Source organism: Schistocerca serialis, chromosome 9 (genome assembly GCF_023864345.2).
Source record: "Schistocerca serialis cubense isolate TAMUIC-IGC-003099 chromosome 9, iqSchSeri2.2, whole genome shotgun sequence".
Classification (NCBI taxonomy): Eukaryota; Metazoa; Arthropoda; class Insecta; order Orthoptera; family Acrididae; genus Schistocerca; species Schistocerca serialis.
The window spans coordinates 57,305,485-57,330,471 of record NC_064646.1 but is presented as its reverse complement, the minus strand read 5'-3'; the positions used below and the strand labels follow the sequence as shown (position 1 = coordinate 57,330,471).

General features: G+C 40.1%; 1 protein-coding gene across 1 annotated transcript; it reads left to right on the top strand.

Annotated features, from left to right (window-relative positions):
- The first annotated feature begins 335 nt into the window (after nt 1-335).
- LOC126419365 (uncharacterized) lies at nt 336-24,987 on the top strand. Its single transcript, XM_050086552.1, has 4 exons — nt 336-524; nt 655-870; nt 1,494-1,807; nt 24,795-24,987. The coding sequence occupies exons 1-4, from the start codon at nt 336-338 to the stop codon at nt 24,985-24,987; spliced, it is 912 nt and encodes a 303-aa protein (XP_049942509.1).

Genomic DNA, 24,987 nt, shown 5'->3' with positions numbered 1-24,987 from the left:
ACAGTGCCGAGTGAGTGTGAATTCGTGATAGTGTTCAGTTAAAACGTTTAGTAACTTCAGTTACCGTGTTACAAATATTTATAGTTTTTTAGTGATCAACCGGTTTCCTGTTCAGTTTGATTGTAGTTTCAGTCTAAGAAACGGTATTCCTTAATGTTAATTTTTTGTATGGTTATGACAAGGGCTGGAGTGTGTTCCATACTGTGCAAAGTGCAGTATGAGACCGAAATGATGGTTTAAGTCAATCCTTCTTGACAATAAGCTGGACTTGACATGACCATTTTCACCTCAGCCAACACTGCAGCCACTAAAGACTGCTTGTTTTACGTTTCCAGATGTTCTCACGGTTCAGTTCGCCACCTGCCTGCCAGGGGAAACCCAGGCTGGTCGATGAGCCGCCAACACCTGCGCCTCTGCGCCGCCTTCGGCCACCTCGACCAGAGCCAAAGGAGAAGAATGCGGCGTCCACCACCGCTGGCAGTGAAGAGGCCGCTGCTGATAAACAAGCGTTTCAGGCAGTGCATGTAAGCAGCACAGCCCACTTTGTACAACGTCAGTAATAATTACAGCCAGAGTGTTCAAGAATTAGGATAGAAATAAATTCCAATGATGTTATGCAGACACGTTTATTGACGTGACAATTTCTTTCCACAGTTTGGTCCAAGACCAAGAATTGTGCATTTTGACTTGCCTGGTGTCGAAGATGAGGAGGAAGTCTCTGGCTCTTACTACCCGCCCGGAGTTCCTGTTCCACCCAGTCGTCTGCAGGTCTTTGCCAACAGACCACGCAGACGGAAGGTCATCTGGGAGACACCGTCGCAGGAAGTGCAGATTGCGATGGCACAGCTCAGAGCTGAGATACAAGCAATGGTATGTTAGCCATGTGGCTGTTACAAATACAGCATTACATTAGCAACTCAAACGTAGCTTTCTTCCTTTTATTATTATCTTTTTGCGTAAGATACTTGTAATAAATATATATGTAAATGTAGGTGTAATTCATTCATTCACCCACTGTGTCCCCTGTAAACTACACCAAAATTCTGTAAAACACTACGATGTGATGATGAGGCGTTACTAGTTCATCTTAATGGCAAACGCAATACATTTTTTATAGAAAGGTGGAAACGAAAACATTTATTGGTCTCAAATTTGTGTAATAAGTTCAGTAACCAGTACCGGTTGTTATGATGGTCATTAGATTGATCCAAAACCAGAATATGCATATTTTTGTGTAAGGAAATAACGATGACTGCAACACTTGTGTTAATTCATTTGGGTGGAAAGTTCGGGGAGTGGTGATATTGTCATTATGAAGATTCATTTATGTCTACACCAGCTTCCATATTATATTTCTGTTATTTTGATTACTTGCAAAAGTCCTAGTCATTGCCCTGTTACAGAATGTTTGTAGGCTGCAGTACCTTAAGTAGTAGATATAGTGTTGCTCAAGGAAGTGGCGTAATAAAAATAATTCTTTTTCTCATTCACAGGAGAACCCGCCACCCACATCGTGGATTGGGCGTTTAATGGAGAGTCTACTCGACATGTATCGGAACAAGAGAGATTACCGGCGAAACCATGGTTTGGCAGAGAGACCCGGGTTCGTCACACGAATGAAGAGAAGACTCGCTCCTGTTCCTGAGGCAATGAGAAGATTTCTGTATCTGAAGAAGAATACGGACGACAGACAGCTGCCGACGGGCATAGATTCAACTCTTTGTGATTATATTCTTCATTGTGAACACCCTGACCCTAATTACCCTCCGATTATTTCGTTAACACCACAGCTACTTGAAACTGCCCTGTGAGCGGAGTTTCACAAGCCAGTCTGTTTTGATTTAAATAAAACACCTTAAAACGTGTTTAATTGTGGTTTTTTCTTGCATAGTTAATTTCTAATACTTACAGTTCTGGTCCAGCAGGCAGCTCCCATTACCTGTAGTTTGACTAAAATATCTCTTTCCGTTTTTTACTTTTTGATGTTATACTTCATGTGTACAAAAATGTAGTAGGCACATTTTAGGTTTATTATACTTTATACTTTGAATACACATACTTTGGTATTGCTAGGGCTAAGTCTTGAATATGGACATGGATATGAATTAACTGTAATCAGTACAGGACATAAACTGAAAAGGAGATCTGTTATTCAAATATGTAAGTAGACCCAGATATTTCTGATTATGTTTCTTTAACAGCCACTTTATATCTACAGAAACATCGAAACGGAAGATCAAAGCAAAATTTTGCATTCATGGCCGAGTGCTGCGCAACATTACATTCAGTGGACCCCTACTCTGGCGTTCACCTCCTGATACAACTGAAGGAGAACCATGAATGACAACACAATCTTTGAAAATACGCGACAAACATATGCAGAAACCCATCATCAAAAAAGTCCGCAGTTACTACAACATTCATACGACGTGTGATTCGAATCGTCATCGAATACTAAGTTTTCGTCATCAGAGGCTTTCTAAATTATTTTGTCTAAAGTTTTCTCCTCTTTCCTGCTCATTTTGAATTTCAACTCAACATAAGAGCACACAAAACAGAAAGAACTCTATCGTCACCTAATACCCATGAAGCAAGAGATAGTTAAAAAGATCTTGAAGCCCGTGAATTCTGCAACTGATATCACTACTGTCATCTACGAAGTCTGCAGATCTAACAGTCGATTTCGAGAGCCGTAAAAATGCGTTTGAAATCGTGGAAAATCGCCGTATCTGACGTGACGTAATGTAATATTCCCGTTTGTAGAAAGCGCAGTAATATTACGACAGCGGGACACTGAGTGTTAAAAACTTTCTGCACGCAGTATACTAATGTGAAAGTGAAAAATAATCGACAGTGAGAAGACGGCGTATGGATATTTTCCATAGGAACGTATGAAGTAACCAGTTAGAAAGGAAATACATCGAAGTTAGACCGGCAGCAGCACAAGCGGAAGAAGAGTGTTGGCCCTGGAGTTAACTTCAGTGTCGTTACGAATGGGGTGACCAGTTTACTGTGATCAGATTTGACAGGTCAGGCAACATTTTTAAGAGAAGATACAGGTGAGCCACATTTAGTCTAAAATTTTCCAACGGCTTCAGGGCTTTGTAGACTGCAGACAGCATCATCCAGACAACCGTAAGAGCTCAGAAACTGTCGGACAAGTAAGGAGAAGGGCAATCCATGGTTAATAATTGTAGAGTGAAGAAAAGGCCGAGAAGGTGCTTCTGACAGGCAATTTACATGATAGGAAATGTATGAATTAATGCAGAACTTGCGGGGAGTCACCCCTTAGTACCAGCTGCATTTGAGTCAAGCTTTGGTGCAGCATTGTAACATGTGTTACAAGGTATTTTCGCGTTTTTTTTTAATATCGCATATACGAAAAGAGCCGCGAAATATCTGTTAATAATGCCGTGCTTTGAATTTCTTTATCATCATTACCTTTTAACAAAGCAAAATATATATATTGAGATCTTATTGTTCTGTATCTGGCCTACAATTAAAGGAACGTTTTTTCGTGACTGTAACTCATTCTAAAAATCAACATATCTTCCCTACTTTATAGTTATTGAAAATTGAAATTACTTGGTTATGAACACTGATGTTACAGTTCGTATGATCGTTCAACAACAAAATTTTGCAGTGGATTTTGTTTCTCGGTAAAACACCATTCAATGCCACGACTAGCACAAGAACATGAGACTATTAAAAAAATACGTTTTCACTATAAAGTTTGCCAGACCAGAACGGAGCACAGCAAGATTCCTAGTAGATTTTGACGGTACATTAACTTATTTGTACTGTGAGTTATATACTATCAGCAGCCCGCGTCAACCTGCAACACATCATAAAATCTGCTGATCTGCACTGCAAGTCTGGAAGCTAAAAGAAATAATATTATTTTACTGTTACTTTACCGCTTCCTTGCGGTATGATAGACTATATTGGAAGTCGTTTGAATACGCCGCGGCAGCGGCTCTTTCGTTCGCCACGCAGCTCAGCTCCACAGATAATATTTATATAACTGAAAAATGTCTCAACAGGATGGGATAATAGGCAAGCAAGCTTTAACAATTAATAATGCAAGTTTTCATTTACATAACTCTATTAAAACATTTAAATATTTCAATTGTTACACACCTTTATGAATTCACACGTAATGGCGTACATCTCTTAGTCTCGACAAAAGAATGCTACACTAGCGTTCGCTACTACGACACAGGATATCTTACTCGCTCGACTCCCAGATGAAGAAGACAAAGAAATTGCTATTCGTCACGTATTATATACTAGTTACTTATTTTAATCTTTGTTCGACATTTATCGTCTGTGGCGGTTTCATTACTCACCGACGCAGATATTCTCAAAAATAAATAATAAAAAAATACATAATTTTATACAATAACACAATATGATACATATAATTTTCTCGTTACTACATAATATGTTGTTTTTGTTTCTTTCTAGACGTTACAGTACGTGGCGAAGGATATTCGTGAAGAAGGATGTGTACTGATTATTGCAGGTACAAGTAACTTTTTGGACCGTAACTTTGAATCTACAAATGAAGATGAAATCAGGAAAGTCACTAAAAATGCTGCTTTCACTAAGAAGAAAATCGTATATTTCTTTGAGTGATCAACAGGCCTTACTGCCTCGGGATTCGTTCAACCTACCGTGCCAGTCATACATGTGCGTGACTGGTGCATCGCACCTCAAATTGTTGTACAACATGTAACGTTGCCTTCATATGAATGTTTTCTTTAAGAGATTACTTACATTACTAATTTCTAGACGCAGTCTACTTGACAGAAACATGTCACCGAACCCCAGGGATTTCTAATAATTTCAGTAAATGGCAAATATTTCCGAAAAACAGAGATACAAACTAACTATAGACACAGCAGCAGCAGTTAATCGAAAAGCTGAAGTTTGGCGTTTGGAGAGCGCAAATAGTCAGCTACACACAACAATACTATTAAAGATGAGCTACTCGTACCACAAAATAAACCGAAAAAGCAAAAGATATTTCTCCAGGTGCGTTAGGCTATGCTAAATACAATTTATTTTGAAAGAAAATTAACATTAAGGATATATACTTAGCTGGATACAGGATAATATCAAAATGCCGTAGACATACAGTGTGCAATAAGCTCTTTGAGTATTGTACTTCAGTGGTGGAGATGCGAACACAGAAGCTAATAGTTTTTTGTTAGTGCAGAGGCTCCAACAGCGATATGTTTTGCACAGCATGTAACTATTAGAGAGGGTACAAGTCAAACAGTGACAATACCTGCAAAGTCGCAAAATGTGTGAGGAAATCGATATTTATTTGACACCGGACATTAAAGACAGACAGCACCTGGAATTACTATAATACGTTCTATCACGTTCCCAAATAAGAAATTTCCAGGAATAGTAGAAGAAGTAGTGGCTGATAATTGGTTTCTAAATCCCACCATCTTTTATGAAACTAATTTAAGTCTGAAAGTAACTGGTTGATCTGATCATTAAGGTCAAATGAAAGGAATAAGGCTTTCCCATCAGTGAAATTTATTTCAGTAAGATCACTTTCAATACAGTTTTGCTGTACTAAGGCCATTAGGTAACTATTGTGGAATTCGAGAGAATGGGTGGCTACAATCTAGCATCAAGAGATTTTGGTACAAATATAATGGTTTAAGTGAAATATGTGGCTAGAACAACCAAGATTGGGCATACATACAAATAATGTTACACAGCATTTGTCCACATCTTCCGAAAGACAAGAATCATGTGCTGTACACAGAAAGAGAAAAATTAGATGAACAAAGCTAAGGTCCCTATGGGAATTACTAGACATAGAATGAATGTAGTTGTGAAATCAGATGACCTTCAACTCTAAAAGTATCAGAGAGTCAGATGATGTTAAGTTGGAATTATGTGCCACTAAATTCTAGTATATTTTAACGTCAGGCACATAAGGCACATTGCTTCGATCCTCCTGATCTTGAGCATAACCATTTATCAAGGAAAATGAATGACTTTTCAAAGTCTGTGACGTTTTCTGACCGAAAAGTGCCCAAAGATAACTATACCGGGCGTATAATGTCACAGGCTTGCAACTAGTTCGGAGTGGAACATTAACTCTATATCTTTCAAAAGCTTACGTTTCGTTATTCAAAAAGTACTTATAGGAACAAGATGTAGTGATCAGTGGACACACACTAGATGAAACGTCAAGTGGAAAGTTTTTAGGGAAATGATATTCTCGTTTGCCAACTAGAATGGGTTTTCTTGAAGATGCGGACACTGATACTAAAAAAGATAGGGTATGATCCTTTGAAAACAGAAATAATTGTAACCGGAACTAATTTGGACCATTAAAAATGCAGTTAATTTTAATGTAAGTGTAAAGGGAACGCAAATTCTGCGAATCGTGGCAACTGTTTCAGTGTCACAATTGTGCGCCATGGAGCAAGGCAAAATGCAAGCGAGTCAGTTAGCAGTTCATTGGGCAAAAGTTTCTGTTAGATTACAAATCAGTCCCAGTCCCATAAAACATGTGTAGGATTTGAAAAATCTTGTAGTACTAATGACTATAAATTTTAATGCGTGGCAAAATATCGACCACAATCCATTCTCTGGAAGTGCTATTTTAGTGGTCGATAATTTAACAACATTGCAAAAATGGGGTCTTTCATTAAGATAGCAGTAAACAGAAGAAACTAAAGCTTTATTGGTCGTTATCATCTGGTACTTTATATGTGTATATAAAAATAGATACAAAAGACCCATACATTAAACAATAAGTCATAAGCCAGGTTTGTTCTGTTGCTTAATTCTGCTGGTGCAAGTGTCCAAAGCGTTATTTGCTCAAAACTGCACTGTGTAACCGCTCTTTAGAGAGTGGGTATTTAGACACGAATATGTGATTAAAATTATGTAATATGGAATGACCCAAGAGCCATAAAACGGTAGTTGTGTTTCGAAGTAATAGTTAAGTAAATTTTACAAAGAGTAGATACTTGAAATAGAGTAATGCAAAGTAGTACAAAGGGAATCCAAGGAAGACATAAAAGAGTTGCATTTTGTTTTGAATACAATATGTGAACCAATGCGCAGCATTGCTATCTCGCTTGCGTCTTTGTTTTCAGTGGCGCATGTTCGCAGTCTTCCGTGGTAGCCGGAAGTTAGGGAGTATAAGCCTTATTAAATGTCATTCCGATAACTGGATTAGACATTGGAGTGGTGGATAATAGATTATTTTGAGATATTGGGACAGAAAATAGTTGGACCTTATTATACTAATGACTTTGCCGATCGTTGTGGAGGCGATTTTGATAATAAAGGAGACGTGAGATATAGTCCCGGTGAAAGACTAAATTTGTGCTGAACAGACATTGAAAGAAATCGAACCTATAATTAACATCGTGTCGTGAGAATTAAGAAGCTTAGACATTGTAAAGCCAGAAACTTATTTATGTTTTATCAGATATTAATAATAAGGACAGTTTCATGGGAAATCGTATCTTTGGTCATAGGAACTGACTGTTATTATATCGAAACGGGACACAATAGGATCAACTCCTTCTTCATTGATTCCCCAGTGCGATCTATTTAATTTAAGAAGCAAATTGTGTCAATAAAACAGAATATATACGAAACTTTCTCTGTGTTTTCTAAATCCCAAAAATCAGCTAGAACATAGACAATTATATCTGTGAATATTGAAGAGTTATCGAGAAAAGCTGATAAACTTGATATAAACAGATAATAGGATTTAACGAAGGCATATTGACTAGGAAGGAAACTAAATCAAATTATATGGGAAATAAAAATTAGAAAAAAATAGAGTTGAACCCGATTGCTATGTTATTCCCGAGTAATAAAATCACTGTCTTTGTGTCCGTTGTGGTTGAAAGCGTATGAGCAAATTTCAACTGCTAGCTCACACAATTAGATTCACAACGTGATTCAGAGATGTTTTATGCCCGACGCACACGGCAGGGAATGGTTCTTAACTAGCCGGGACAATATATACACAAACTTTTGAGATCAGCTTCGCTGCCGGGGGGAAACGGTGAAGCGATATCTGTGCAGTCGCGACGACAGTGGGTGTGCGGGCATAACTGCAAGTAATGTTTGTTAACTTACTACGTCTAGGTTTGGTTCGTGAGCTGCGAAATGCACACCACCTGATGTACCTGCTGTAGGCATATACACGGTCACATTTCTGAGCAGTATCTCTTGGAATCATGCAGCGCTTTTCTGAAATTTTGATCTACTAATTACTATTTGTGGCCTGGGTTTCGGTTCCATTTACGGTTTTGAGCAGAAATTTTCAATCAGCTCATCGCCAGGATATTTCTAAGTATTGGATATGGCAGAGTTTTAGTACTCCCCGCAAGAACGCAAGTCTCCTTGTAAAGTATATATACATTGCTGCATCAATGAAGTTACAGACCGCTTTCATCCACCTACGCCTAGAGGCGAATGCAGACACACAGTCAGTTCGAGACCAAACGGTACCAAAAATAGTGGAGAAATATACTGGGTTCGTTGTCTGTTTAGAAAACTTCAGCTGACGCGGCGTATTAGAAATTTTAGACTCTGATTGTGGAATAGAAATATATAGCAATACTTCTACATTTTTTGACTCAACTTTGTCCTCTGGAAGTAACTGCCAGAACGTGCCATTCTTCTGTGTTTCCTCCATACTAAGAACTCGTGTCAGTGTCGTCAAACCCATCTCCTAAGAGAAGCTGTTCTTTCTCAGAAGTGCTCAAGCCTGATTTTCTCCAAGATGTTTTGATTTAAACTGTATAAAAAATATTTTTTATGTTAGGACACTCATTTTTGTACGAGAATATAAAAATACGATATAGAAGCACGGACGCAGTTTAAAACTATTTACTGAATGCAATTCTATAATTCTGAAACTATATCATGTAAACTAATGAAGTATATCATATATTAAGTAAATCATATATCACGTAAATCATGTATAGATCATATATCAAGTAAACTCTGAGGTACCAACACAACACAAAATAACCTGTGCAGAGGTATTTCTTTGCACCTGAAATATTAAGATAAAGTCGAGGGAAATTATCATTATGTACGCATTTTTGCCAACACGAGACAAAAATCTCATCTCACAGTGTTTTGCACTACATGCAGTGAAACAGGAGTCAGATAATCATTTGCATGTGTATATTACACTGTAGTATCAAAATAAGTCGATTTAATTTTGTAAATGTAAATAACCAGTAAAATTTGAAGTAAATGATGCACTGAAAACGTCTCCGTCGGCTCCCCATGTTCCGGTATAACTCACTGCTCACAGAAAATTTACCTTGCGATAGTAAGTCAGTATGTGTAAAACTGCCTATAGCATGTGAGCGCAATGCTACATTTCAGAAACTGTTTGATAAAAGTTTCAAGAAAATACTGAGGTACCATAATAACACTATATACCTTGTCCAGACACATATGTTTACAACTGAACTTTCGTAAACTCAAGGAAAATTGAGATTATGTACGTCTTCTTGCACACACGAGACAAAAAAATTCATTTCGCAGCAGTTTGTACGAGATGCAGTGGAAATGGAGATAGTTTATAGTCACTATATCGATATTATACTATACAAACATAGTAACTCGGCTAATACCTGTAAACGTGAAGACTTACCAGGAAAGTTACGACACATTGCTTCGGCTGAAAGCTGAGACTGCTTTGTGGTTACTTTATCGACCATAAAGTACGAGTGCAACCATCTGTTGACAAAACAATGTAAGTTCGTTGTGGTTGCTTTGTTGACAACAGACCGTTCCCATGCAGTAGATGAATGCGATAGGTTCGTTTAGAGGTATCAGATTACAGAGAGTTGGACCTTACGTGGTCTGGTTAAAATATTGGCCACAAACACGTCAACTAGTGGCATTCTCAACAATAGCAAATGCATTTCTTCTATGATTGTGGCACTCTCACCGAAAATGAAAAATATGTAGCAAGGGAATATGTAAGGCGATATAAAATACTAAGTGGGAGATTGCCAAAATGTAAGAAGTACTCAAAACATTGCCAAAAAGCATATCATGAACAGTTGCTTCCAATCACAAATAGTAAATTCTTGAACACCAGCATTATTAGTCGACATCAGGGGTCTCCAAACATTTTAGCCCAAGGGCCATACTGGCTGTTTCACAAAGTCCCAGCTGGCCGAAGTGGCCGTGCGGTTAAAGGCGCTGCAGTCTGGAACCGCAAGACCGCTACAGTCGCAGGTTCGAATCCTGCCTCGGGCATGGATGTTTGTGATGTCCTTAGGTTAGTTACGTTTAACTAGTTCTAAGTTCTAGGGGACTAATGACCTCAGCAGTTGAGTCCCATAGTGCTCAGAGCCAAACAAAGTCCCAAGGGCCAAGAGCTATAGTCTGTCTAAGTTTTCTTGATGCCTGATACGCGAGACACTGAGTGGCACTGTAGTAGTCATAACCCAGTGAACTGCTTATTGTTTGACCTTGACCTTAAGATTTACCCTGCACAGCGCTACTTCGCTTGATGAGCATGATTCGTTCTTGAATTTTACTCTTAACCGACACTCGTTAAGCGGAACACTTTTTTTTCCGTAGGAATCCATGTAGAATGACTCAGTGTGTTCCATTCCGAAAAAGTAGATACTCAAAGGGACTTATAATACAGAACTGTAATGTGTTTTATTTATAGTACAGTACATCCAACTTTAGAAGAAAATTATCAAAAGATATTTGTTTATGCCCAGCTTTTACGAATAAGAGACATAGCAAAAGCGTTAATTAAATTCGTGTTGTGTGTAGCTACTTCCTTACGAATATCTGTAATGAATTCGTGCTGGTGAACGACGACAAATCAGAATCGGAATTCGTGAACAGATACTGCGAGAGAATGAGTTACTACTTACCATGCTCCAGCAATGAAGAGATCTTGCATCATACTTGCAGAAAATTCGTGAACAGCACAGCTGACTCAATACAGCGTTGTCGGAGGTTCTACCTTCCACAGTGGTCATTTATAGGAGAACGTGTAACTTAGTGTTCATTAATAGCGGTCAAAGAGACCTGTACAGTAGGAGGCAGTTACTGAATGGGTTTATTAATATAAAAATTTGATTTTTGTTTTTTCACTTCATGTTCGTCAGTGCCTTCTGCCTGGCGGTAAGTTGCAGTGTCTCAGTCACTTTGCAAAGAACTGGACAGAACCACCCTGAAACTCACGTGTTGAACCATCAGCACCTAAATTCACGTGTTGCTGACGAGGTAACGCTACCGAACTGCGCGTCTTACGACCTGACCGACCAATACGGAGGCTTAGGGGTGGTCACGTGGGGGTGGAACCGCGGCCAGCTGCCGGGAACGGACACACCGTTCGCTCTCTTCTGCTAGCAGCTTCAAAACCGTTTAGACGCCTTCCTTCCTTTCTCTTGGGCTGGCGCCCATTCAGTCTCGGCGGCTTCTCCAGGCCTGCCTTTCCTTTCTACGACATTAAAACTTCACACAGGTTAAACTATGTTTTATTCTTCACCTCTACGGGTGCCTGCTGCTTCCCCCTCCTGGCCAATCCTGACGCATTAACAGACCGATCCAGGCCAGAAATGGTTTCTGAAATTGATATTAAAGACTGAAAAAGAAACCACCCAACAGACTCTTTATGCGTTAACCGAATAAATCTCTTACTTTTTCTTCTATTCGTTGTGCAAATCACTAGTTGTGGGAGGCGTTCAATAATTATGGCTGATCATATACCATTAATGTCTGAGTCGTTACTTAGGGCCAGACTGATGGTGTTCGGGGTCTGGTCCACATCAAACAAGGGCACAATGTGTCATTACAGTCACAGCAGTCTTCGAATAGCGCTCGTACGAAAAGAAACCTCTGCTATATGGAGGTTACTATCCCAGAGAGAAATAACAACAAACTGCATGATTTGAGATATTGACCTTGAAAGTTCAACCACAGATAAAGTCATCTGAGATATCGAGGGTCGTAAATGACATTCAGCTGACTCATAACACATATTAAATGTAGTTTATTGGATTTTCAAATAAAATGCACTCAATTCAGGCCTAAAAATATATAAACATTATAAGTAAGTGGAATAAAAATTGTACAGCTTAACTGTCTCTTGGCAGATGTACATGTACAAGGTAATGCCTTGCATAATTAAATATTATTTTCTGGCATCACACCCATCTCTTGACAACACTTTTTCCTGGAGTTTCTGCCTATCTGTGTAGCAGTTGGTAAGTACTTGTAAAAAACATTGTGAAGAGGCGGAATGAAGCACGGCATTGACTCAAGGTCTTTCTTCCTTGGACTCTGGTCTCCTAGAGGTTCAGCGCAATGTCCTGAAGTTTGGCCTATTTCTAAACCGTTTCTAAAAGCTCACTACATCGTCGTTATGAAGGTATGTAAACTGTATTACATGGCGCTTCTGTTTGGTTAATCGGATGCATCTGATGTTCATCCAAGCCGTAGTTAGATCATTAATTTTTTCCAATTCGATGAAATTGATGTTAAACTGTTCAGAGCTGAAGAAGTAATCACTTTTGGTTTCCACCACATCGAAGTTATGTTTGCTGACTCTGCATGTTTTGATTGTCTATCTTGCGTTCCACCTTCATAGTTTCACTGGACTCATCAAACGATAACATTTTTCTTTATGTAAATCTACAGAATGAGTACTCTCCATTTGAAGCTTCATGAAATTGGGTTAGCATGCATTGAAGTTAAATAAAGTGTGACAACTGATGTACATTGAAAACGATGATTTTTTTGTACATTTCATATGCTAAAGTAAACCAACTATAATGGGTGTCTGCATCCAACGCTTTTTTTTACATTTTTGATTCGTGAGTCTTCTGCCTCGTTTGATGTGGGCCACCATGAATTGGACTCGTGTGCCAACCTCTTCATCTCAGAGTAGCACTTGCAACCTACATCTCAATTATTTGCTGGGTGTATTCCAGTCTCTGTCTTCCTCTATAGTTTTTTCTCTCTACAACTCCCTCTAGCACCAAGGAAGTGATTCGGTGATGTTTTAACAGATGTCCTATCGTCCTGTCCCTTCTTTTTTTCAGTGTTCTTCACGTATTCCCATCCTCTCCGCTTCTGCGCAGAACCTCCTCATTCATTACCATGTCGGTCCACCTAATTTTCAGCGTTCATCTATAACATCACATATCAAATGCTCCGACTCTCTTCTGTCTCGGTTTTGCCACAGTCCCTGTTCCACTGCCATACGACGTTGTGCTCCAGATGTACATTCTCAGGAATTTCTTCCTCAAATTAAGGCTAAGGTTCTATACTAGGAGACTTCTCTTGGCCAAGAATGCCCTTTTTGGCAGTGCTAGTGTGCTTTTGATGTCCCCCTTGTTCCGTCCGTAACTGATTATTTTGCAGCTTAGGTAGTAGGATTCCTTAACTTCAGCTACTACGTGACCATCGATCCTGGTGTTAAATTTCTTGCTGTGCTCATTTCTGCTACTTCTCATTACTTACGCCTTTCTTCGAATTACTCTCAGTCCATATTCTGTACTCATTAGACTATTCATTCCATTCAGCCGATCGTGAAATTCCTCTTCGGTTTCGCTGAGGATAGCAATGTCATCAGAAAATCGTATCACTGATATACTTTCACCTTGAATTTTAATTCCACTCCTGAACCTTTTACATTGAAGCGCCAAAGAAACTGGTACTGGCATGCTTAATCAAATACAGAGATTTGTAAAGAGGCAGAATATGGCGTCACAGTGGACAACGCATATACAAGACAAGTGTCTGGCGCAGTTGTTAGATCGGTTACTGCTGCTACAATGGAATTTTATCAAGATTTATGTGAGTTAGAACGTGATGTTGTAGTCGGCGCACGAGCGATGGGACACAGCATCTCCGAGGTAGCGAGAAAGTGGAAATTTCATCGTGCCACCTTTTCGCGGGTGTACCGTCACTATCAGGAATCCGGTAAAAAATCAAATCTCCGACATCGATGCGGCCGGAAGAAGATCCTGCAAGAACCGGACCAACGACGATCGAAGAGAATCGTTCAACGTGACAGGAGTTCAGCCATTCCGCAGACTCCTGCAGTTTTCAATGCTGGGCTATAAACAAATGTCAGCGTGCGAACCATTAAACGAAACATCTTCGATATGGGTTTTCGGCGTCGAAGGCCCGCTGGTGTTCCTTGATGACTGCACGACACAAAGCCTTACGCCTCGCCTGGGCCCGTCCACACCGGCACTGGACGTTGATGACTGGAGACATGTTGCCTGGTCGGCGGAGTCTCGTTTCAAATTGTACCGAGCGGATGGGCGTTTACGGATATGGAGACAACCTCAGGAATCCATGGCCTCTGCATGTGAGCAGGGAACTGTTCAAGCTGGAGGAGGCTCTGTAATGGTGTGGGGCGTGTGCAGTTGGAATGATGTCGGACAGCTGATACGTCTAGATACGAGTCTGACAGGAGACACGTTCGTAAGCATCCTGTCAGATCACCTGCTTCCCTTCATGTTCATTGTGCATTCCGACTGACTTGGGCAATTCCAGCAGCACAATACGACACCCCACACGTTCAGAATTGCTACAGAGTGGCTCCAGGAATTCTCTTCTGAGTTTAAACACTTCCGCTGGCCACCAATCTTCCCATTCATGAACATTATTGAGCGTACTTAGGACGCCTTGCAACTTGCTGTTCAGAAGAGATCTCCAGCCCCTCGTACTCTTACGGATTTATGGACAGCCCTGTAGTATTCATGGTGTCAGTTCCTTCCAACACTACTTCAGTCGTTAGTCGAGTCCATGTCGCGACGAGTTAAGGGAGTTCTGAGTGCTCGTGGGAGCCCTACACCATATTAGGCAGGTGTGCCAGTTGCTGTAATTCTTCAGTGTGTATCCATCACTGGTTTTTCAATGCAGAGGTTGAACAGTAGAGTAGAATCGCTACATCCTTGTATTACACAATTTTTAATCCGAGCACATCGTTATTGGTCGTCCAGTTTTATTATTCCCTCTTGGCTCTTGTAGATACTGCATATTACCCGTTTCTCCTTGTGGATTAAACCTACGTTTCTTAGAATTTCGAACATCTTTCACCATTTTACACTGTCGGATGCTTTTACAGGTCGACATATCTTATGAACGTGTCATGATTTTTCTTCAGTCTTGCTTCCATAACAAGCGCAACGGCAGAAGTGCCTCTCTGGTACCTTTACTTTTCCTAAAGCGAAACTGATCGTCATCTAACACTCCCTCAACTTTCTTTTCCATTCTTCTGTATATTATTCCTGTAAGCAACGTGGATGCATGAGCTGTTAAGTTGATTGTGCGATAATTCTCGCACTTGTCAGCTCTTGCAGTCTTCGGAATTCCGCAGACTGCAATTCCAATTCCGAAGTTCCTTGTTATGATTGATAAATGTGAAACTTGTTTATGAATAACAGTAACATGTTTTATATAAATTCGACCAAGCATTGACGACTTGTTTGTTATATTTTTGTTTTGTGGTTTCTGATTTTACTTTTTTGTTAAGGAAATACCATTTCCTAGCGTTATATGATAGCATTGTATTGTTTTCTATATATTTACTAGAAATTCCCTCTGTTTCACCTTATAAATCAACAATTTTCGAATAAAACCAGAAGTAAGCAATGAAAATTTCAGTTTATTGTAAATTCTGTTTTTTCTTAAGCAACAGACAAGAGAATAATTGTTTGGAACAAAAATGTTCCTTTGCATATACTCATTCAGTTTGTAAACGGTATACTGCTTCCGGTTTATAGAGGACTGTAGTAAGACACTGACTGCATACGTAAAGAAAACGATCATTAGAAGGTAATGTCCGATAGGTATGCAACAGTCCAAAACCAGAGGTAATGCAGATACAACATTAACTTACCAAAGATTCTAAGAACTCTACCGTAGTCTGCGGTTACTTGTGATAGTCTACAACAGCCTACGGCGGTTACCCAACTCTATTCGCAATTAATAAAGAGAACTGACACAGATGAAAGCATACAACAATGGAACAAAAATATTTGCAGTATACATGGGTCCGCCAAGAGCCGTTGGCGGATAAATACCTGTGGGTGGTTATGAGCTGCCACTGACTTCAGTAGAAATTATTTCCCTATAATTGTGTGTGATTAAAGGTTCTGGAAAGTGATATATGGTTGTTAGGGCACTGGATAAATGGAATGGAGCCTCTACCTAGGCCCGCAAGATTACCTTATCTCAATCGGCTGGGTGCTTTTGTCTGGGGTTAGTTCAAATGTGAAGCGTACAGAAATCTGGTTGCAAAGTTGTAGAACTGGAGCAGACAATTATAGATTCTTGACAAGATTTGCAATATATTTATATTTACAGTTGACGTTCCTGACAAGAGAGACTCCCACCCTCATGTTCTACGGTAAACTGGTCCAGCGGATGACAGATCAAGTATAAAAATACGAAGAAGGAGTACTGAACTGTGAAAAAAGAAGCGAAATAGAAAAAGTGAACTGACAAGCAGAAGATGAGCAACATCGAGCAAGTTGCGAGGCACAGCGTTGTGGTTATGTGGTCACAGTGATGGCCTGCGAAGTAGAAAATCCGTGTTCAAATCTCCCTCGTGCACAATGTTTTTCACAAATATATGTACTGCCCGTCTGGCCACTGACGTGTCTGTTCTTCTCCTGAAGTCTAGGCAATTGTCGTACTATACACTGGTTATAGAACATGAGTCATGTGGTAAGAATATATTACTGTCGCAAGTAAATGTGATGAGTAGTGAGAGTAGGCGAGATGCCGCTTAGACCTCTCACAGATCTGAATGCAACAAATAAATGGTGTTACAAGGAATTCGAGAGTCGAAACTTTCAAAACGGAACGCAAGAGTCGTAACATGCCGTACTTGCATTGAAAAAATGGGAGGTACGTATGTCTGGAGGTCCCTTTGTAACACGTCTCTGTTGCAAACGGACGTTAAGCACGACAAAGACACAAATTTAAATACAGCTAACAGATACGTTAATGATCGGACAGACAGTTCAACATACTATGAAAGAAAGAAAATAATTGGGCGCGAGAGAAATTTGAACACAGCACTCCTCCTTCACAGTCCAACACCATAGCCACATAACCATGACACCGTGGCACATGAAATTCTGTCGATGTTGTACGTCTTGAGCTTGAACGGTTCACTGTGCCTATTTTGCTTCGTTTTCCATAGTTTGGTACATCTTCATCCTGATTTCATTCTTGGTATGTGTTCAGTTTCTGACAGGTTATCCACTGGCCACCTAACCACTATATCTGAAATGGATGCTATGTAATGCTTCCCTTGTGAGAGATATTGAGAGTCACCTATATCTACGATAATGATGTAGGCCGACGCAATGAATTAAAATATGTACCAGCACCAGGTTTTAAACTCAGGTCTTGAGTTCACAAAGAAATTGCGCCTGGCAATATACCACACATGCACTACACCTGACACACCTGCACACAGTACCTTTGTACTTCTCCATCCCCGATAAAATTCCACTTCATGCCTCAGCCCATTCCAATTCCCCTTCTAAACTTGCATCAGTGTCGTCGAAGCTTTCCAATATAGCAATAGCACCGTAGCAATGAGCGAAATGGGGTTAATCGTGTATGTACCTCAAACGTAGCTCGTGTATAAAGCACATAAAGTTGATATTCCTGAGACGTTGTTATATACTAGATAAAGGTGAGACTCAAATTATCTCAGGATCATCAACTGTATATAATTACAATATTACCTACGTCTGACGTACAGGTTCGATTAAACCTCAGCAATACTTATGTGAATTTAGAAAGGCACTTGCAAAGGGCTGACACATGAGATGGAATCTCTTTTGGGGGAGGGAGCCTTAGAAGTGTGATCCATGCAGCTGTTGCAGCGTCTGGACGAGTCTGCAGTTGCCGGCACAGTATCTGACATCTGTAATAATAATAATAATAAAAAACAGAGTGAATGGATCAACGACGAACTTGAATGGGTGTCATTGGAAGTCCGCCCTCAACATATGCAACGATCAATAACGAACAAAATAAAGTGAAAAAAAGTTCAACTGCCTAGTAAGGAGGAGATCTGGTTTCGAATGCCGTACCTGCTATAAATTTTAATTCATTGCTTCAGTATACAGTATTATAGTAGATAAATGTGGAGCTAAATACGTATCAGAAACTTCAGCCATATATGATTAACACACTTGAGAACCAAAGAAACTGATACACCTGCCTTATATCGTGTAGTGGTCCACTAGCTCGCCAAACTGCCGCAAAACGAAGTGACGTGGACTCGACTAATGACTGAAGTAGTGCTGGAGGGAACTGACGCCATGAATTCTGCAGGACTATCCATAAACCTGTAGGAATACGACGGGTTTAGCTCTCCAAGATACGCTCAATAATGTTCATGTGTGGGGAGTTTGGTGGCCAGCGGAAGTGTTTAAACTCAGAAGAGTGTTCCTGGAGCCAATCTGTAGCAATTCTGGACGTCTGGGGTGTCGAATTGTCCTGTCGCATTGTCCTGCTGGAACTGCCCATGTCCGTCAGAATGCACAGTGAACATGAATGACTGCAGCTGATCAGACAGGGTGCTTACGTACGTGTCTCCTGTCAGAGTGGTATCTAGACCTACAAGATCCCATATCATTCCAACTGCACATGCCCTGCACCTTTACAGAGCCTCCACCAGCTTGAACATTCCCTTGCTGACATGCAGGGTCCGTGGATTCATGAGGTTGTCTTCATACGCGTACACGTCCATCCGCTCGTTACAATTTAAAACGAGACTCGTCGGACCAGGCAACATGTTTCCAGTCATCAACAGTCCAATATTGGTGTGGACGGGCCAAGGTGTGGCGTAAAGCTTTATGTCGTTTAGTCATCAAAGGCACACGAGTGGCTCTTCCACTCCAAAAACCCATCTCGATAATGTTTCGTTGAATCGCTCGCACGCTGTCGCTAGTTGATGGCCCTGCGTTGAAAGCTGCAGCAATCTGCGGAAAGGTTGCTCTTCTGTCCCGTTGAACGATTCTCTTAGTCGTCCTTGGTACAGTTCTTGCAGGATCTTTTTCCGGCCGCAGCGATGTCGGAGATTTGGTGTTTTATCTGATTCCTGATATTGACGGTACACTCGTGAATTGGTCGTACGGGAATACTCCCACCTCACCGTTAGCTCGAAGAAGTTGTGTCCCATCACTCGTGCGCCGACTACAACAGCACATTGAAACTCAGTTAAATCTTGATAACCTGCCATTGTAGCAGCAGTAACAGATGTAACAACTGTGCCAGACACTTGTTTTACAAAGGCGTTGCCGACTGCAGCTCCATATTCTGCCTTTTTACATATCTCTGTATTTGAATACGCATGCTTATATCAGAGTCTTTGGCGCCTCAGTGTACATCACTCACCGACTTGACAGAAAATCTTAGGAAGTTCTGGTCTTACGTTAAATCAGTAAGTGGATCGAAACAGCATATCCAGACACTCTGGGATGATGATGGCATTGAAACAGTGGAAGACACTCGTAAAGCTGAAATACTAAACACCTTTTTCCAAAGTTGTTTCACAGAGGATGCCCGCGCTGCAGTTCCTTCTCTAAATCCTCGCACGACCGAAAAAATGGCTGAGATCGCAATAAGTGTCCAAGGAATAGGAAAGCAACTAAAATCACTCAACAGAGGAAAGTCCATTGGACCTACCGGGATACCAGTTCGATTCTATACAGAGTACGCGAAAGAACTTTATCCCCTTCTAACAGCCGTGTACAGCAAATCTCTGGAGGAGCGGAAGGTTCCAAATGATTGGAAAACAGCACAGGTAGTCCCAGTTTTCAAGAAGGGTCGTCGAACAAATGCGCAAAACTATATCCCCTATATCTCTGACATCGATCTGTTGTAGCATTTTAGAACATGTTTTTTGCTCGCGTATCATGTCATTTCTGGAAACCCAGAATCTACTCGGTAGGAATCAACATGGATTCCGGAAACAGCGATCGTGGGAGACCCAACTCGCTTTATTTGTTCATGAGACCCATAAAATATTAGATACAGGCTCCCAAGTAGATGCCATTTTCCTTGACTTCCGGAAGGCATTCGATACAGTTCCACTCTGTCGCCTGATAAACAAAGTAAGAGCCTACGGAATATCAGACCAGCTGTGTGGCTGGATTGAAGAGTTTTTAGCAAACAGAACACAGCATGTTGTTCTCAATGGAGAGACGTCTACAGACATTAAAGTAAACTCTGGCGTACCACAAGGGAGTGTCATGGGACAATTGCTTTTCACAATATATATAAATGACCTAGTAGATAGTGTCGGAAGATCCACGCGGCTTTTCCCGGGTGATGCTGTAGTATACAGAGAAGTTGCAGCATTAGAAAAGTGCAGCGAAATGGAGGAAGATTTGCAGCAGATAGGCACTTGGTGCAGGGAGTGGCAACTGACCCTTAACATAGATAAATATAATGTATTGCGAATACATAGAAAGAAGGATCCTTTACTGTATGGTTATATGATAGCGGAACAAACACTGGTAGCAGTTACTTCTGGAGAGTCGTTAGAAAATGTAGTCCATCAACAAAGGAGGTGGCTTACAAAACACTCGTTCGGCCTATACTTGAGTATTGCTCATCAGTGTGGGATCCGTACCAGATCGGGTTGACAGAGGAGATAGAGAAGATCCAAAGCAGAGCGGCGTGTTTCGTCACAGGATTATTTGGTAAGCGTGATAGCATTACGGAGATGTGTAGCTAATTCAAGTGGCAGAATCTTGAAGAGAGGCGCTCTGCATAGGGGTGTAGTTTGCTGTCCAGGTTTCGAGAGGGTGCGTCTCTGGATGAGGTAAGGGGAGGTAATGACAGTGCCCTCGGCCACACACCGTTGGGTGGCTTGCGGAGTATAAATGTAGATGTAGATGTAGAAGCGTTCATACATTTTTCAGCATTTTTGTAACTCTCTCCCCTTGGTCATACAAAATAGTAAAAGTTTGTGCTACCCTTCTATGTATACGTTAAGAATCCCCTTTGGTCCCGTATGGTACACGTCCCGTATTTTGCAGCAGTGGTCTCCATGAGTTTCCCTAGTATCCTTCCAACGAGTCGATGTAATCCATCTGATGTGCCTACGACTGAGCTTGTGTGATCATTTCATTTCATATCTAAACAAAGTGTTACTGCCAGGCATTTTCCATATTTGCTTCGGTGCAGTTTGGTCACTCTGTTATTCTAGTGATAGGATAAAATATTTCTGCTTTCAGTCATGTGCAAAATTTGAGTTTTTTAACATTTGAAGCAGCATGCAAATCTTTGCACCACATAGACATTTTATGAAGATATAACTGAAAAGTTGTGCAGTTTTTTTCAAAAGGAGTTAGCTACATCATTTTCGGAAGGTCCGAAGCTAATGTTAAAATTATCTGCAAGGTCATTAATATATAAGGTGAGCAGCACGGGTTTCTAATCTCTTCCCTGACCCACATCAGTCCCTCACTAATCATCCAACATAACTCGCTACGTGCTCCCTATCAAAGAAATCTTCAATCCACTCCCAATTTTGTTTTTTGCTACACCATCGGAAAAGGAAATAAACAGAATACACGTTTGAAACAAAGCCAATCATTATTCCACAAACCCTAAATGATTTACTCATGAAGGACGGGAAAGAAGTACATGCGACTGTAACGGGGCTCTCTGAACCCCTGGCAGCTCCTTCATTCTGATCGTTTCCGACTATTTCCATCACAGACTGCCTCTTGATCATGATCAATCTGTTCGGTTTACATTAAGCAGACTCAGATTGTCAACGAATATATCAGATGCTTGTCTTCGTGATATTACCAACAATGAGTTCGCTCACAAAAGCGATAGCACCGTTGCGTAGCATCAGTCTCATTGACAAACCTTCCGAAGAAAGAGTCGATTTCGAAGTGCGCTTTCTAGGAAGTCTATTTCGCATCCTTCGGGTTGTGAGAAGAAGTAGAGAAGAAGTGAGGAGGTACGTGATCAATGAGTTTTACAATATTATGCAGTTGGAGACATCGGATCAGAGACTGGTAGACGAATATTTGTCTTTTGTGTAAGTTCGCCAAGCACAATAATACTGTAGCTCAACAGGAGCAGAAATTCATTTCCTTTTTTCGAAAGCGCTTGCTACGTACTGTACATTCAGTAGGTCGTCTTCTGACTCATGACAGCATTTGTGTCTTTCGAAGCTATGTCCTGTTAACACGAACATAAGTTTTGCTTTGGGGCATCTTACGACGACGGGAAAAATCATTCTAAGCATTTTTTGATGTCCTCCATAAAATATTTTCTACAGCATATCAAAAGCAGTTATCCCTATATTTGATATTTTAGCCTGCGATCTCCAAAAATACGCTTCAAGGAAAAATCTGACTTCCAACTTGATCTACAACTATAACTTACGTACTGAAATATCAGAAACACGTCATCTAACATCAGATACTATTATTTTTCGTGTTACGTAATTTTGTAAAACTAATTAATCTATTTAGAAATCCATAAGTACCATCAAAGGCAATTCAGATTATTAACTTTCTTTCCATCTCGTTTACCAACTTGTCCTTGTAGAATCAACTAAAAAGAATTATATCTTTGTCAGGTGTTATGTAAATACTACCAATTGAAGGCTCTATAAAACTGTCAGATGGTAACTAACATAGCTTGAGTGACAATGCAAAACTGGAAAATAAAATTGTTCGTTTTTTTTTTAGAAATTTCTTCTGTTGTGGACTAGTTAATACAGTTTCAGGCGAGATTTACGTGTATGGTTCGTGTTTGTGCTAATAACACAAGTAATATTGGCACGACACGATAAACTTTTGGTATGTAAAGTATATCTGCGAACTCCGCTTGCTAGTAATCGAAACTACATGAAAAAATGTGGTATGACTAGAGCATAACAGAGCTGCTGTTGAAGCACTACGAAGATTCGTTACCGAATGGCAGACAGAATGGGACAAAGTATGTTATGATGTGTAAGCGAATCGATAATGTTGACTGGGGGTTTTGGATCTGCGCAAGTTCTGCTCGCCTAGAAACTGAAATTGTGGTTGCGATATAATATTTTAAGTATCTTACGTACGCAGGATTATGGAAGGTTTTTTGAGGATGTCGAATGGAGTGAAGTTTTATTTGTTTCTAGGCTGGTGCTTAACAGACATATAACGGGACAGAGAATCATCCATTTTGTTTTTGCGATGAAAATTGGTGTAGTAATTACTGAGAAAATGATACAATCGTAGAATAGAGTTTCTCATTGCCACCACCGATATTCAAATTGCGTATTACGTGTGAACCGAGGGTGTAATGGACTACATCGACTTCCTAGGAAACAGGAACCATACAATCAACGAAACCAAACCATTTTCTAGGCGATGGTCGTAATACGTGCAAAAACAGAAAAAAACGTATGTAGCATGAGCACACATTAGATTCCTAAATTGTTAAACTTTTTCTAGACGCGTTTTTTAACATCCAACTCTGGTACAAAGGAGGCAGAGTGGGTTAAGCTCATGTTAGTTTCATTGAAGATCCGTAAGAAACTGCAAATCTACAACACAAATATGTAGGCTATGGTGCCCTTAATGAAGACAAAGTCTAGATCTGATTTTGGTAGTAGTTGTCTATGAACACTGGATGTGATGACTAACTATGATTAGCTTATTTTGCTTCTGAATTTTTTACTCATGACATAATAGAAAACTAAATGTCATTACATTTTTATAAAATCGCTTCCAGATACATGGATCAAAAGTGTTATTTGAATGCGGAGATTTTTATTTTAGATACTTTTTCCGATTGTGGTCCCATACTTAGTAATTTAGTGTTCTGTTAAGTAGATTTCTGCATACGATTGGTTTTGTTTGGTGTGCTGGATTAGATGAGGTGAGGGAGATAGTTCGAATGACTGGTGACTTTCAGAAGTAGTACATTGAATTACCATTACTTCCCGTTTTCAGATATCAATTTCAACCATTAAATAATCAAATAAAACGTTCTGCTGACTTGAATGTTGAGTGACAGATATTGTTTAGCAACACAATCGACTATCTTTATCTTTGTTTCACTAGCAGTAAATGAGGTTTTTCCTCCCTTGCCATCATCATTACATTATCGATTAACTTCTGTGCTTGTTGAACGACTTCATTTTCCACTGGTCGTAGTCCAGAAAATTTGTCTGGAATTATGAGTACAAATCATTGAGTGAGGAGAAAAGGATTTTTTCTTATAATGTCAGAAGGTTTATATAAATTGTTTGCTCATACAAAATGAAATAACTTGGCTCAGTAATTTCAGTTAGCTGAAAAGGTGACCATCAGTATAAATCCGACTATGAATGCCAAACGTTCTTCGAAAATTTTGCAGATGAAATATATTTGACTTGATAGCAAGTTATTACGAAAAATAATTAAATGTGCAGTGCCAAGTGAGTGTGAATAACGTTATAGTGTACAGTTAACACATTTAGTAACTTCCATTATTCTCAATAATTGTTTCCCTGTTATAAATGCTTCTCGTTTTTAATAATCGATCAATTTTCCATTCAGTTTCATTGTAATTTCCATCTAAAATACAGTATCCCTTAATGTTAATTTTTTGTGGTTGTGGCAAGGGCTGGAGAGCGTTCAAACTGAGCAAATTGCGGTATGAGACCGAAATGATAGTTAACAATAAGCCACACTTGGTATGACCATCTTCACCACATCGAATTCTACATTCACTAAAGACCGCTTGCTTTATATTTCCAGATGTTCTCACGGTTCAGTTCGCCACCTGCCAGCCAGGGGAAACCCAGGCTGGTCGATGAGCCACCAACACCTGCGCCTCTGCGCCGCCTTCGGCCACCTCGACCAGAGCCGAACGAGAAGAAGGTGGAGTCCACCACCGCTAGCAGGGAAGAGGCCGCTGCTGATAAACCAGTGCTTCAGGCAGTGCATGTAA

Excerpts from the sequence above, each read along its gene's own strand:
- LOC126419365 (XM_050086552.1), top strand. The coding sequence starts at position 336 with ATGTTCTCACGGTTCAGTTCGCCACCTGCCTGCCAGGGGAAACCCAGG. Across the intron at positions 525-654 it reads AAGCGTTTCAGGCAGTGCAT|TTTGGTCCAAGACCAAGAAT; the intron begins GTAAGCAGCACA and ends TTCTTTCCACAG. Across the intron at positions 1,808-24,794 it reads CAGCTACTTGAAACTGCCCT|ATGTTCTCACGGTTCAGTTC; the intron begins GTGAGCGGAGTT and ends TTATATTTCCAG.